General features: G+C 40.9%; 2 protein-coding genes across 6 annotated transcripts in view; one reads left to right on the top strand and one right to left on the bottom strand.

Annotated features, from left to right (window-relative positions):
* The window catches only part of Nsmce2 (NSE2 (MMS21) homolog, SMC5-SMC6 complex SUMO ligase), a 222,794-nt gene extending 211,111 nt beyond the window's left edge, over positions 1-11,683 (bottom strand). For 3 of the 4 annotated variants that reach the window (XM_031359665.1, XM_031359666.1, XM_031359669.1), the window contains exons 1-2: positions 11,523-11,642; positions 7,094-7,264 (exon numbers count right to left, since the gene is read on the bottom strand). In XM_031359665.1, coding sequence (XP_031215525.1) covers positions 7,094-7,250 — 157 coding nt within the window. In that variant the 5' untranslated portion in view covers positions 7,251-7,264; positions 11,523-11,642. Of the gene's footprint in view, positions 1-7,093; positions 7,265-11,522 lie in introns of all 4 variants that reach the window. The other variant, XM_031359667.1, reaches the window with a different exon arrangement.
* Washc5 (WASH complex subunit 5) overlaps positions 11,678-14,548 on the top strand; it is a 52,407-nt gene continuing 49,536 nt past the window's right edge. The window contains exon 1 of one of the 2 annotated variants that reach the window (XM_031359663.1): positions 11,678-11,839. The gene's annotated coding sequence lies outside the window, so the exon portion shown is untranslated. The remainder of the gene's footprint in view (positions 11,840-14,548) is intronic. The other variant, XM_031359662.1, reaches the window with a different exon arrangement.

The raw sequence follows: 14,548 nt of genomic DNA, 5'->3' as shown, positions 1-14,548 counted from the left end.
CTCTCTTCTCTCTTCTTCTCTTCCTCTCCCTCTTCTTCCCTTCCCCTCCCCTCCCCTCCCTTCCCCTCTCTTCTCTCTTCTCCTCTCTTCCATCCATCCCCCAACCTGGGCTCTCAACTCTATTTTTAAAAATAGAAAAAGCTAAAGCCAGGAAAGTCCAATCTCTGGTGTGAGAGCAGTGTATACCTGGCAAGTGAAGAATTTCATTATCAGCTGTGGACCTGTAGCTCAGTAGATAGAGTGACTATGTACAAAGCTATGTACAAAGCTCTAAGTTAAATCCCCAACACCATATAAACCAGGCATGACAGCTCATGCCTTCAATCCTGTCTCTAAAATGGAAGGAAGAACAGAAATTCAAGGTCATCCTTGACTACATAGTGAGTTTGAGGCAAGCGTGGGCTACATGTGACCCTGTCTTGAAAAACTAAAAACAATTAACAGCTGTTTAGTTTTATACTTTAGCCAGTTTGTTTGGTTCATAACCAGACTCAGAGAAATATAGGTAAAACTTCTTTATTAGGACTTCTAGGTCAAGTGAGATGCAGAAAGAGCTCTGAGCAAGAATAAGTCAAGCCAGTGTATCCCCAAATTAAAAAGGGGGGAGGGTAACCCGATAAAAGAAAAACTCGGCCCAAGTCAGCGTGAGTTCTTCCAAACAAAAGATGACTCCAGCTTTAGAATGTGAGGTCCTGTGTGTTCAAGGTCTAGGCCTGGGTGCAGTGTTCATGGGTTAACTCTGCCTATGGGTAAGCAAACACCTGGAAGCCAACTGGGTCTTACAAAAGCTAAGCAGCCACATTTTCATGCCTAGGAGAGTTTCATGTAGTGTGTTTTTATCATATTTTTTCTATTTTTACTTTTTCTTTTAGACAGGGTCTTACTATATAGCCCTGGATGCCCTAGAACTCTCTCTATAGAATAGGCTGGCCTCAAATTCACAGAAATTTGCCTGTCTACCTCCTCAGTGTTGGGATTAAAGGTATGTACAACCTCAAAGCCTTTATGACAAAGCATAATGACTCACTTTTCTATGCTCCAATCTATACTACATTAATTTCTAATTCTGTGGCTTTAGAAACAGTATGTAACTTTTCTAAGCCAGACCTCTCTCATTCAGAAAGTTATGATAACTTTATTTCTATGTCATAGGACTGCTGATGGGATCAGGTGAGAATCCAAGTAAAAACATACTACACCCAGCACACTGAAAGTCTAAAACAAATCACTTATTGACTTTATGATTATGGCCATTTCCATTCATACCATACTTGGACATAGATCAAAAACCATACTATCTGACTAGAGTAACTATGATCTTTCCACCTTGGAGCTTTAGAATCTTAGGGAAACAGACAAAAAAATAAAATAAAATAAAAATAAAAATAAATCAACCAAAGTATCTATAAACCTGGTTATTTCATTCAAATATGCATTTCAGTTCTGTCCATGTTCTCATAGTTAACAAAATTCTATCCTTTCTAATGTCTGAGTGAATATATATATATACATATATATATGTACTCATTATATATATAGTATGCATAATCTAATAAATATCAGGTGATACTATGTTGTATCAACCTGACAAATTATAAGCAACCATCATAATGTCTAAGATATGCATAAAATGGTTTGAATACTGTACAGTGTAGGTCTGTAGCAAACCACATGATACCCCAAAAATACGCACTCTTATTTGCCAATTTTTAAAAGGTACTGAAAAAAAATGTCTCAAACTAAAACCTACGTTTTTCTATAAAAATTTTGAGAGGGCTTATAATTTTATTTTATATAACTTGGGCCATGAGGAACTAACTTAATGTATAACAGACTATGATTTTCATTTGAAGCTATTCTATATACTTGAAAATTCCTGTGAAAATGGAAAGCTATACTAATAATTGGAAATATACCAAAATTTTCTTGAATTTTAGGTAACATTTTAATTGACAACATATGCTTTATACTTAATTATATTAAGCCAAAATGTTCATTGATTTAAAAGAAATCTCTCCTAACAACTTTTTTTTGTTGTTGTTTTTTTTTTTGTTTTTTTTTTTTCGAGACAGGGTTTCTCTGTGTACCCCTGGCTGTCCTGGAACTCACTCTGTAGACCAGGCTGGCCTCAAACTCAGAAATCCGCCTGCCTCTGCCTCCCAAGTGCTGGGACTAACAAACTCTTGTAGGGAACAGTTGCCCAAGGTTTGTGTCTGAAAAAAATTTCTCATGCCATCTGCCTCTTGCTCATTAGCATTCAAATTCAGTTTCATAAGGCATAGGTTCATAGACTATGGCTTAGAAACCATAGGCCCACAGATCAAAACCATGCTCAGAATAATTTTAAGATGTGTGTATATGTGTTTTAATCATGTGGAGAATTTGTATAAAATTGCTCTTGATTACACAAAAACCTTATAGGAAAATACTGTCAATGCCTTAGCATAAAACACAGAAATGGCACCTAAGGTCACTAATATGAAAGTCACTATGTCATTCTCCCTCATGAACTAAGAGTATAGCAAATATCATTTTCACTTAAGAATGTCCATGATGAACTAGCACAGTTTACTATATTAACTATAACTTGATTGCTAGGTGTATAAAGCACCTCTACCCTGATGGCTGAATAGGAATGTGCTTTGGGTGTGCTATGGGCAAATGTAGCTGTGTTTCCATGGTGCCTTTAATGCAAGGAATAGATAGCTATAATAGGCAAACTAGGCTCACTGAGACGTGGCCATCCACTGAAAATGGAGAATGAGTCCGAACTGAATGGACAACACCTAACAGCTTTTGTTGCTAATAACGATTATTTTAAACAAAAATTCCAATCTTGAATAATCTATGGACATCCTTATTGAGAGCTTGAGATTTTCCTCATAAGCTCACTAGTAATAGCAAATTACCTATATCCCTGTTGGAATTTTAATCTGTGTCTGTTTTCAAATTGAGACTGTAAAAACCTGTGAAGGATTTTTAATACTTAATACTCCTCGGTGTTCTTTTTAAATCATAGCACTGAATTAGACCCAGAATAATTATTTTGTAAATGTTTAGCAACTACCTTGGTATTAACTAAAGTATGAAGTGTGCTTCCATATATGTATATATGTAATCAGAATTGGTGCTCCGGGCTACTCTTTACTCTGCATCTATCAGACTCTTCAGTCCATGTGTATCTTTTCCATACAACTTAGTCAGAATTTATCTTAAGTTTGCTTTTTTAAACTAAAAAACAAATATTTGCTGCAAAATTAATCCAAATAAAAACAGATTTATTTGTGTGTATGAATGTTTTATCTACATTCATGTATGTGTACCAAATGTATGGCTGGTTTGCATGAAGGTTAGAAGAGAGGGTCAGAAAAAAAAATCCAATAAAAATAAATAAGTAATTAAAAAAGAGTTAAAAAAAAAAAAAGAAGAGAGGGTCAGATTTGGAACTGGAGTTATGGCTGCTTGTGAGTTACCATGTGGGTGTTGAGAATCAAATCTGGGTCCTATACAAGAACAAATGTTCTTATACACTATTTCTCTAGCCCCCAAATAATTTTTAATGAATATTTAATAAACTATGACCCTAAAGGAAGGGTTGGCAAGCTATAACCCAAATTGGTCCACCTCCTGTTTTTATAAATAAAAGTTTTGTAGAATACACCGTTCCCATTTATATTTGTTACCTTTCTATCATGACAAAACACCAAGACCAAGGCACTTGTTGGCAAAGATGTATTAAGGGCTTAATCTTCTAGAGGAGTAATAGTCCATAGTCCACAATGGCAGAAGGAAGGTGGCAGGGGGCTAGAGCAGCAGTTGAGAGCACATCTTGAACCACAAGCAAAAAACATACAGGGAATGCATAAGTCTTTTGAAACCTCAAAGCCCACCCATGGTGACACACTTCCTCCAACAAGGCCACACCTCTTAGCTTCCCAAACAATTCTACCAAGTGAAGACCAAGTATTCAAACATGAGCCTATGAAGGGCATTCTCATTCAGTCTACCACACCAGCCACTTATGCATTGTCTAGGGTGGTTTTTACAATAGCACACTTATCAGAGTTTATGAGACCTTATGGATCATAAATATTTGAAAATATTTACAATCTGGCCTATCATAGGTAAAAATTTACCAGCCCCAAATTATATTATGAACCTTTTTTGACAAATGTTGTTAGAATTTCTTTTTAAATGATAACGAAGTAGCTGGGTACAATGATGCAAACTTGTAAGCCACCCTGCGGAAAGAGTAGGAAGACAGGGTAAGAGTTCATGGCCAACCTCCTCCACATAGGGAGTTCCAAGCCAGACTTGACAACAATGAAACTTTCTCAAATAAAAGAAAACTGCAAGAACTATATTTTTATATCAACACTATACTTCTTACTTAAGGCAAAAATAAAGAATTCTGGCAGGGTGGTGATGCACAACTTTAATCCCAGTACTTGGGAGGCAGAGGCAGGAGGAGCTCTGTGAGTTCCAGGCCAGCTTGGTCTACAAAGTGAGGTCCAGGACAACCAGGGCTACACAGAGAAACCGTGTCTTGAAAAACCAGATGGATGGATGGATGGATGGATGGATGGATGGATGGATGGATGAATAGATGAATGGGTGGACGGAGCCAAAATATTAAACTTTTAACTTAAATCTAGAAACTTTTGATCTGATACCCTCCAGGGTTGTATTCTTGCTCTTCTTTTATGGCTTAAGGTTTTATTATGACTTCAGCAAAAAGCCAAATATCCATCATCACCAAGAACAGGTTCTAAATTAGATGAGGCAGGGTTAAAACCACAGGTGACCAAAGATAACAGATGACTTCTGCTGCTTAGCCATGAATGAATAACTGGGATGGAGATGGTCATTTTGTCCAGAATAATTACAAAAGCTGGATTAAAAACACATGCTATGACTACTTTCAGACTATGCTACAATAGCCAGACCAGAATGAAAATAAATACAGATAGGGAAACATCTGGCTGGAGATTAATCCCCTCCCTTCCTGCAAGCACTAGAGAGGAATGATCCACATGGAACGCAGCAGCCTAAAAGGATGAGAATAATCTGGCGGCTATACAGCAAGAGCTTGCAAGACAGAATGCTGGGAGCAAGCTACGAATCAGCACAGGGATTCCCTTGAGTCTAATACTGAATCCTAAGACACTGAGCAACTATGAAGCAAACAATACCCAAGTCCAGAGAGCACTGGGAGACACTTGAATTTCATCTATCCAGAGTCAAGCTAAGTTGCTGAACCCTCAAAGCAATCAAGGCTCCAGAGGGCCTTACTTTGTCACATGATGTTAGCCTTATGAAAGGCCACTGTATTAGTTATAGTTCTGTAGAGGAACAGAATTTATAAAGTGAAGCTCTATAGAGAGAAAGAAAGAGAAATAAGTTATAGGCTGTGGTCCAGCTAGTCTAACAATAGCTGTCTACCAACATAAGGTCCAAAACTCAGTCAATCCACGAGGCTAGATATCTCAACTGATCTCTCCTATGCTCTGGAACCCCAAAGTAGGCTGTAGTCAGTGAGAGGATGGATTTGCCATTGGAAGTGAGAAGCAACAGGCAAAGAGTAAAAGAAGCTTCCTTCTTCCATATCTTTTATATAGGCTGCAAGCAGATAAAAGGTAGATCTTCCCACCTCAGAAGACCTAGAAGAAAATTGGGTCTTCCCACTTCAAATGATTAAAAAAAAAAAAAATCTGCTGGGCAGTAATGGTGCACACCTTTAATCCCAGCACTTGGGAGGCAGAGGCAGGTGGATTTCTAAGTTTGAGGCCAGCCTGGTCTACAGAGTGAATTCCAGGATAGCCAGGGCTATACAGAGAAACCCTGTCTCAAAAAAACAAAAAAACAGGAGCTGGTGAAATGGCTCATCAGTTAAGAGCACTGACTGCTCTTCCGAAGGTTCTGAGTTCAAATCCCAGCAACCACATGGTGGCTCACAACCATTCATAATGAGATCTGATGCCCTCTTCTGGAGTGTCTGAACACAGCTACAGTGTACTTACATATAATAATAAAGAAATCTTTTTTTAAAAAAAAAAGAATGTCCCAACATTTACAGACCTTCCAGTTCACATGTATCACACTTTAGACTGCACACTTGCAGTAAGGTGTAGGGCAATGGTCTGTTCAGGCAACCTAGGCTTAGTCAAGTAATAGGTCTGAACCCCAAAGCACCCAGTTGGCAATATCTTTGCCTGCAAGGGACGGAAGGTGTTTGACTAGAACTCCTGAGTCTTTGGCCCCTGCTTCAGTCACAACCTCTCACAGCTGACACCTGCAGGAGATGTGTGCTCTGTCAGGTAGACAATGCTGCACCAAGCTCACAGAATTCTAACTGGACCCTACCCCCAGTCATCTGACCACAGCCAGGAATGCCTCTCCTCACAGACAGATAGCCACGAATCACATAATATAAGGGGTGATTCGCCCCTCCCCTTTTCTTGTTCTTTGTTCTTCTCTTGCCCTCTTCATCGCCTCTCTCGCTCTTTGTCCCCTCTCTTGCTCTCTTGCCTTCTTGCCCTCTTCCCCCCTCTCTCTCTTTCTCTCTCGCTCTTTGTTCTCTCTCTTGCCTTCTTGCTCTCTTGCTTTCTTGCTTCCTTTCCTTTCTCTCTTTCTCCTTCTCCTTCTCCTCTCCTTCCTCTCCTTTCTTTCTCTCTACATGGCCAGTGTATTTTCTCTTTCCTGTAATAAAATATCTCATTTATACATTGCCTCCCTTTTAACTAATGCGCCGTGCAGCCCCAGGCATCAGCAGCAGAGAGCTCCAGATCACAGCAGAGAGCCGCAGGTATCAGTGGCAGAGAGCCTCAGCCATTGGCCTCAGCAGAGAAACATGGGCCCACAGTAAGGAACCATAATATCTGTGTTCACAGATTTCCAGAGCAGTTCTGAGTGGAGGATAACTGTGCTACATGGCTCTGAGATGTTACAGAATAAGATGATAAAATGTGTCTAGTAGAATTAAACACTTATCCCAAGAATGCTCAAAGGGCATCCTCAGAGTAATTTCAACATTAATATTACCTCAAAGTGGACAGGCACACTCACAAAAAGTTTTAATTTAAGTATTACTTACTTTGAGTCTCAACAAGGTCCAAGGCAACACTAGAAACTGTGTCCATTCCAGAGCTGATAGAGGATTGGAAGTTTTTTAAGGAGGAGAGAGCTGACTCTACACCACTGAAGGATATGTAACGAGTAGAACCTGAATTTGTACTGGAACGTCCTGGCATCTTGAAATTGTTACCTAAAATTTCAAACACAACAGTAAGAGTTCTAAGTCAGAAAAAGAGCATAGCAATCAGTAATGACTCTATTCAATATCTAGTGCTACATTGTTACTGCATGCAATACCCAGAGGACACCAAAACACTGTGCCATCATATAGACATCAAAAAACACACACTCAATGTAACATAGGGAAGATAACTATCCTCATTTTTTAAAGAGAATACCCTCTTTCTTGATGCTTCAACTCTACAAAACCCAGTTCTTAGAATCTCAACACATATGGAGGATATAAAAAGAGAAAGAAAAAGAAATAAAATAAAGCTCAATAAGATGAGATTAAAAAAAAACAACCCTATAGTTTAGTGTACCTAATATATATGTGTGCGTGTGTGTTTATGTGTGTGTGCGCACACTTTGAACTCTTAAAAGAAAAAAACAAACTGTTTCTGATAGCCTCCCTGAGGTCTAATAGATCAATACCTGTAGTTATCCCAGGTTCAGTAAAAGTGGAATTTCTATGTAGATCTCTCTTCTTATGGTGGTTTATCTATTACAGCTGAAGTTATTACTCTCATGTTAAATACTCTTTTATTTATATTTTTAACCAACAACTCTTTAAGTTTTGGACCCCTTGCCTCTATAGACATATTTGCTTAAGTTATGAAATTCCTGAAATTCAAGCCATTGAAAGCAACTAGAAAAGTGCAGAGTTCAAAATGGTTTTAAAGTGTCAAGCAGGATGTTGCTAAAGCTGTGTGGCACCATAAAGGAAAATGGTCTTTTGGAACCAGAGAGATATAACATTAACCCAGGCTCATGAGACCCACAAGCTGACTGGCAAGTCCTTCAGAACTTCTTTGGAAAGAAAGAAGCCATAATCTTGGTGTGGTCTAGTTTCTGGTCCACAGTCTGCATCAGACTCATTCTCTTCTTTCAAGAGCAGGGAGCCTTGTGGTATCTCCAGCACTTGCTCCTCCCACAATACCAGCTATATTTGACACCTGGGCTGCTACAGCTGTTTCTCTAGTATTGCTTTCAATTAGAGATATTCATTTTTTCAACAAATAGGTATTGAATGCCTTACCATGTAAATTCTTAGACTCATGAAAAAACACAGGATAGAAAAGCTAAGGTCTTTTATCTCTGAGGTTATCAGTTTAACATACACATTCAAAATACCACTAATTGCTGACTCAAATGGCTTGGATAACAAACATTTAGTATCTTCTTAAATACCAGGCAACTTCTCTGAGCATAGGAATATAGTGGCTTTCAAGGTAAATATTGCAAGACTTTTGTTTTCAAATGCTACTTGGTTTATTCTAATTCAATGAAAAACTCTCATATGTCAGGCAGTATTCTAAACACCAGAAATATTAAGCCTCTGCTCCCTAGGAGCTCAGTAGTTGGTAGGGACCAGACATGCAAATATATCATTGAAGCAACATAGATTCCTTGTAAAATGAAGGGACAGATGAAATGTCTGACTTAGTCCTCAAAATGAGGAAACGGCATATAAAAATACACAGCAACAACAGTTTGAAAGAGCATACAACTCTCCAGGCAGCTACCTCTTGCTTACAGATAATGGACCCTTTTCTGCTTTTGCTGTACTGACAGGGTCTCACTCATGGCAACCCTCTTGCCACTCAAATGCTGAGACTACAGGCATGACCCACCCCCCAGACCTAACTTAGACATACTCCATGACAGCTGATGCTACAGATGCCTGACATTTCCTCAACCATTTGCACTAAAGACCAGAGCTAAAGACCTTCCTTGATGGCTATTTCACTGAGGAAGTGGAAACCACCAAGGAGGGCCCCCCCCCACCTGCCACCCTCACCACCCACCAGCTTCAGTTCCCATATTCTGCTTTCTTCTCAAGTTAAACGAACTAACCGTGCCCACTGAGACCACCTCTGCTCCACATTAGATCTTCTTTCCCTCTCTCTGTATTCCTCCCTGTTCTCCTTAATCAGCAGTTTTCTCCTCACCCACACCACTCTCCACAGCAAACCAAGGGCATCTTTCTTTAATCTTAAAGGAAAGCATCCCCCACCTTCCTCTTTCATTACTTCCCATGCTTCTGGGTTCATCCTGGTAGCAAAACTCTCCCATAGGCATGCCTCCATTTGTTTCAAAGTCCTGTCCTCCAGTCCCAGCCTGGGAGTCTGCCAGGCTCCCGACTGTCCCACTTCCTGGGATCTGCTCTCAAGGCCACTAGTGCAATCTTTATGCCTTCCTTGGGGAACAGCATTTCCCTTTGCATTCCTTTCGACTCTTTACTCTTTGCATCTTTTCCAAGAGAACATTCTAGGGACCCAATCCACAACTGCTAATCCTCCCCGCACCCTCCAGAGTACATATTTTTCACTTTTCTGCCTCCTCCAATCTCATCTGTCTGCTAAGGCCTAAATGTTTGGGTTCTCATCCCCACTTTACATACTGAAATCCTAATGTCCAAACTGGTAGATTTAGAAGATAAAGCATTTGGAGAGGTGATTAAATCCACCCTCCAGAATGAAATCAGTCTCTTATAATGGATGCTCCAAGAGCTCTCTTGCTTTTCTACCACCTGAGAAAACAGCAAGTACATGCCATTTACAAACAGAAAGCATGTCTTCACCAGACACTGAATCTGACAGTAAGTTGGCCTTGAAATTCTTAGCCTCTCCGACTGAAAGACAATAGTTTCTGGTTCTTTTAAAACTACTAAGATATAGTATTTTGTTTATGGACACTTGAACATTCTAACACTATTCCTTGGGGCTTCGTTTAACCTAGGGTTTGGATGGGGTCTCCCCCAGGGAACATCTAACATCATGTGGGGACATTTTTGACTGTGACACTGGAGGGGATGGGAGGGTGGGGACACAGGCAAGCATCAATGGAGCAGAGGCCAGATACTGATAAAATTCTAGCAAGTACAGTACAGTTTGTTTGTTTGGTTTTTTTTTTTTTTTTTTTTTTTTTTTTTTTTTTTTTTTTGAGACAGGGTTTCTTGTGTAGCCCTGGCTGTCCTGGAACTTACTCTGTAGACCAGGCTGGCCTCGAACTCAGAAATCCTCCTGCCTCTGCCTCCCAAGTGCTGGGCTTAAAGGCGTGCGACACCACCGCCCGGCTGCAAGTACAGTACAGTCTCTCACCACAAAGATAATCATCACATTGGTTAAGAGACACTGATTTGAACCACCCTCTTCTTGGATCCTCTTTCCGGTAACATTGATCCTTTTGTTCCCAGTACCTATGGTGTCCAAGACAATCTACAACACAATTATGCATTTCCTGAAGTCTCTCCAAGTTATTGGGCTCAGCACATTATTTTGCTTCCCTTATATCCATGAAAGAGTTGCTGTCAGTTAAGATATTTTTAATGTAAATAAAAAAAAAAAAACACTGCTTCATGTGTTTTGTACAGCATTACAGTAGGCACAGAAAAACAAACAAAAAGTTAGACCGCCTTAAAATCCCAGGTGGTCTCATACAACTTCAACAGAGTTATGTCTTCTTTTTCAGCACGCCAGCCTGCACACACACACACACAAACCTTCCCTCGTCCATGGCTCCTTTTCTTCCACACGTTTTCTCAGTTCCTAACACACCTACTATATAACTTAACACGGCTAACTGCTGACATCTGCCATTCCTTCATACTGGGACTTCCTTAAACTGGAACATACATTAGGAGATATAAAACGTCTCCTCATGAAAATGAAATGATCAAGACTAATTACCAAAGTAGCCAGGCAGTGGTGGCGCAAGCCTTTAATCCCAGCACTTGGGAGACAGAGGCAGGCGGATTTCTGAATTCGAGGCCGTCCTGGTCTATAATGAGTTTCAGGACAAGCCAGGGCTATACAGAGAAACCCTGTCTCGAAAAAACAAACAAAGTTACCAAAGTAATAATAAAAACTACTACCACTTCCGGGTCACCACCAGTATGCCCGTGCCCAATAAGGTGGCCCCCGGCCCCGCTTCACCTTCTTTCACACCGAGGCTACTGCAAAAGAGAAATGGCACCTGTGGCCTTGAGTACATCTGAATTACCTGTTCAAGCCTTAGTTTTAAAAGTCAGTTCAAAAGAGGATTTTGGTTTTGTTTTGTTGTTAATCACACAGTGGTAATCTTCTCCACGAAAGGCGGCCGTGAGCACAACCTGCCTCCGTCTAGTTGCTGCGAGTGAAGAGGACCAGGCCGAGGTCCCCTGAGCACAGAGGGGGCGACAACGCCCGCCGGACCCCTATCACCGTACCGTTCCTCCTGGATCTTACCTGGCTGTCCCACCTAGCTCAGTGATATCTAGCCAAAGGTCGCACGTCCAGACCCCGATACCTTTCCTCAGCCCACTTTTTCTGTAGCTGAAACGCCCCGCGCGCGCTCTGCGTCATCACTTGGCGCCCGCGAGCGATCACATGATGCCCGAGCCCGGGCCGCCGCCCCTCGGTCACGTGACGGGCTGGGGTGGCCGGGACAGAAACCAGGGTCCCGGCAGCTGATGGTCTGCGCCCCGGGACTCTAGGGGATCCCTGGAGCAGGAGGGGGGAACCGGGGCGCCCAGTCCACGCGGCTAGCGTCGGACTGCTGACAGGTGAGTCGGAGGCGGACCTACGGGTTCGCGGGCCATTCCTTCCCGCGTGGGCCACATAGGGTACTGTCCTGGTAGCCACCAGGAAAACCTAAGGGCTTGCTGGGTTGAAGTTGCATGCCTGATGTTCACCTACGCCTTCATGGAAATCGCTCTTGCCCGCTTCTTTGAAGCTTTAGGGGTGGTGCTCAGCTACTTGGCCCATAGCTGAGCTTGCAAGTTTCTCGGAGTGGTGCCTTGCTAGTGTGGCTGATCCTTCTCACTTACTCTCCAGAAAAATCAAGTAGTCACTGACATGAGGGTGGGCGAGAGTGGGTAGAAAATAAGTATAATTTTAAAAATTCATGAATCAGACTAGAGTGATCTAGCTTATTCCAGAACTTTTCTGAGAAAGCATCCATTATGGATTTGATACTGCTTTCTTTAGGGATCTGAGGTTTTATAAAAAAATTCTTTTAAAAAAAATCCATCTTCTTTTCTCCTCTACACTTTAATTTACTAAAGAAGTTTCATTCTGTATTTACTGGGTAACATGATACCATTCTTGAAAACATGTTCCTTTGACAAGGGGTTCTTACACACACACACAAAAAATTAAGGTTCCATGGCAGGATCCTAAAAATAAAGCTGTCACACTTTGTAACCTATAAAATAATATTAAGAAGGGAATAAGATCTGTGATTCCATTTCATGCCATTAACAATTCAGTTCAACCTAGAGTGAGGGTACTGGTGTTTGCAAGTATTCTTCGTCCATTGTGTGAAAGCCAGCTCCAAAAGAATGATTTAATGTAACTTCTTCTACAATGTTTTTTTTAACCTCATTCAAGAAAGGCTCAACTTATATTAACCTTTGTAAAACTCATTTCTCCATATCCATCACATCTTGTAAAGTTCACTACTTTTGTCTTAAATCGTTACATGATTAAGCATCTATAATGGTGATCATTTGATTCTATGACCAATGTAGATTCTGAGCCAGTATAGAAAAAAATTCTAGTGAAATAAATTACATGGAAAATATAACTAGTCCTGATTAGATCTACTATGTCATAGTGCACCTAGATGTGGTAATGTAACTAAGTGGTTTATTCTTTCATTTGATATTGTCTTGACATTAGTCTTCAAAAATGTAGCAAGATACTTGCATTGTGAGTGATTTATTTTAAACTGTGTTCTTCATGAGATAGGAGAGATTGCAAGTAATGATATTTCACTAAAGAGGGAAATTGTTTTGTTCTGTTTTTTTTTTTTTTTAAGTACAGAATAGAGTTTATTTAGGGCATGGGAAGGGGAGTTAAGAGGGTAGCAGAGGCAGAAAAAGGCGGAGAGAAGGAGAGAGTAGAGAAGCAGAGGCCAGCCATGGCCACATGGAGAGAGGGAGGAAGGGAATGGGAACAAGGGGACAAGAGGCAAGAGCATAAGAGGGACAAGAGCGAGGAAAATTGTAATAGGTGTTTTTTTATTTTACATTAAAAAATTCTGTAAAAACACTTGCTATAATGCAAGTTTAGAGAAGGCAATTACCTTAGTTTAAAAAGGTCCATGTTTTTGTTAAACAATTGCTAAATATATTATTTTCTTATGTCTTTTTAGAGTAATCAGTCTGTTTGTTTGTTTATGTAGAATACCATTGTACTGGCTGGTTTTGTGTGTCAACTTGACACAGGCTGGAGTTATCACAGAGAAGGGAGTTTCAGTTGGGGAAGTGCCTCCATGAGATCCAGCTGTGGGGCATTTTCTCAATTGCCCCTTGTGCGTGGTGCCATCCCTGGGCTGGAGGTCTTGGGTTCTATAAGAGAGCAGGCTGAGCAAGCCAGGAGAAGCAAGCCAGCAAGGAACATCTCTCCATGGCCTCTGCATCAGCTCCTGCTTCCTGACCTGCTTGAGTTCCAGTCCTGACTTCCTCTGGTGATAAACAGCAATGTGGAAGTGTAAGCTCAATAAACCCTTTCCTCCCCAATTTGCTTCTTGGTCATTATGTTTGTGCAGGAATAGAAACCCTGACTAAGACAACCATCATGAAGCTTTAGCTAGCCTGGAGCTTACTGTGTACTCAAGGGTGGCCACAAACTCATAAGAATCTGGTTTCCTCTGCCTTTGGAGTGTGGAGATTAATGGGGTGTGCCACCATAGCCAGCCTTAAAGTACGATCTTAAGGGCCAGGACACACAAATCTTGATCTACATCATCATCTCAAGCCTAATCCTCCCTGAATGTGAGCATGCAGGTGCTGGGTCTGTCTGTCTGTCCCTGGTGAGAGATGGGGAAGAGGGCAGGTATCACTGCTTTGCTGTAAGCTGTGTCCTCCAGGATCCTACTGTCTGCACTGTGGTAGCATGTACAGTTAGGCAGCAGTTATGCCTACTAATCATAGCTTGGCCCTTGCTTTGTGAGGGTCAGGTTTTATCCTAACTTTGGGTGAGTTTAGTCTTCAGTGGACTTCAGTATGTCATCAATTTTACCCATTGTGGGTTCTTTTCTCCATTTTCCTCTCTCATTTCCCATGCTAGGCCATATCAGTTCAGGAAAATGCAATTGCCTGAAAGCTCACATTGTTACTTAGCAGTGTAGTTTAAGAAGCAGATATCACTAAGAATAATAAAACCACTTGTTAAGAATGTATACCATAATGTGTATTACAGGGTTCCCTAGTGAACCAGGCAGCTGTTGATGTGTTAGAACAGCGGCTTGAGTCAGGACATACCACACA

Source organism: Mastomys coucha, unplaced genomic scaffold (genome assembly GCF_008632895.1).
Source record: "Mastomys coucha isolate ucsf_1 unplaced genomic scaffold, UCSF_Mcou_1 pScaffold7, whole genome shotgun sequence".
Taxonomy (NCBI): domain Eukaryota; kingdom Metazoa; phylum Chordata; class Mammalia; order Rodentia; family Muridae; genus Mastomys; species Mastomys coucha.
This window is presented reverse-complemented; position numbering and strand designations above follow the sequence as displayed.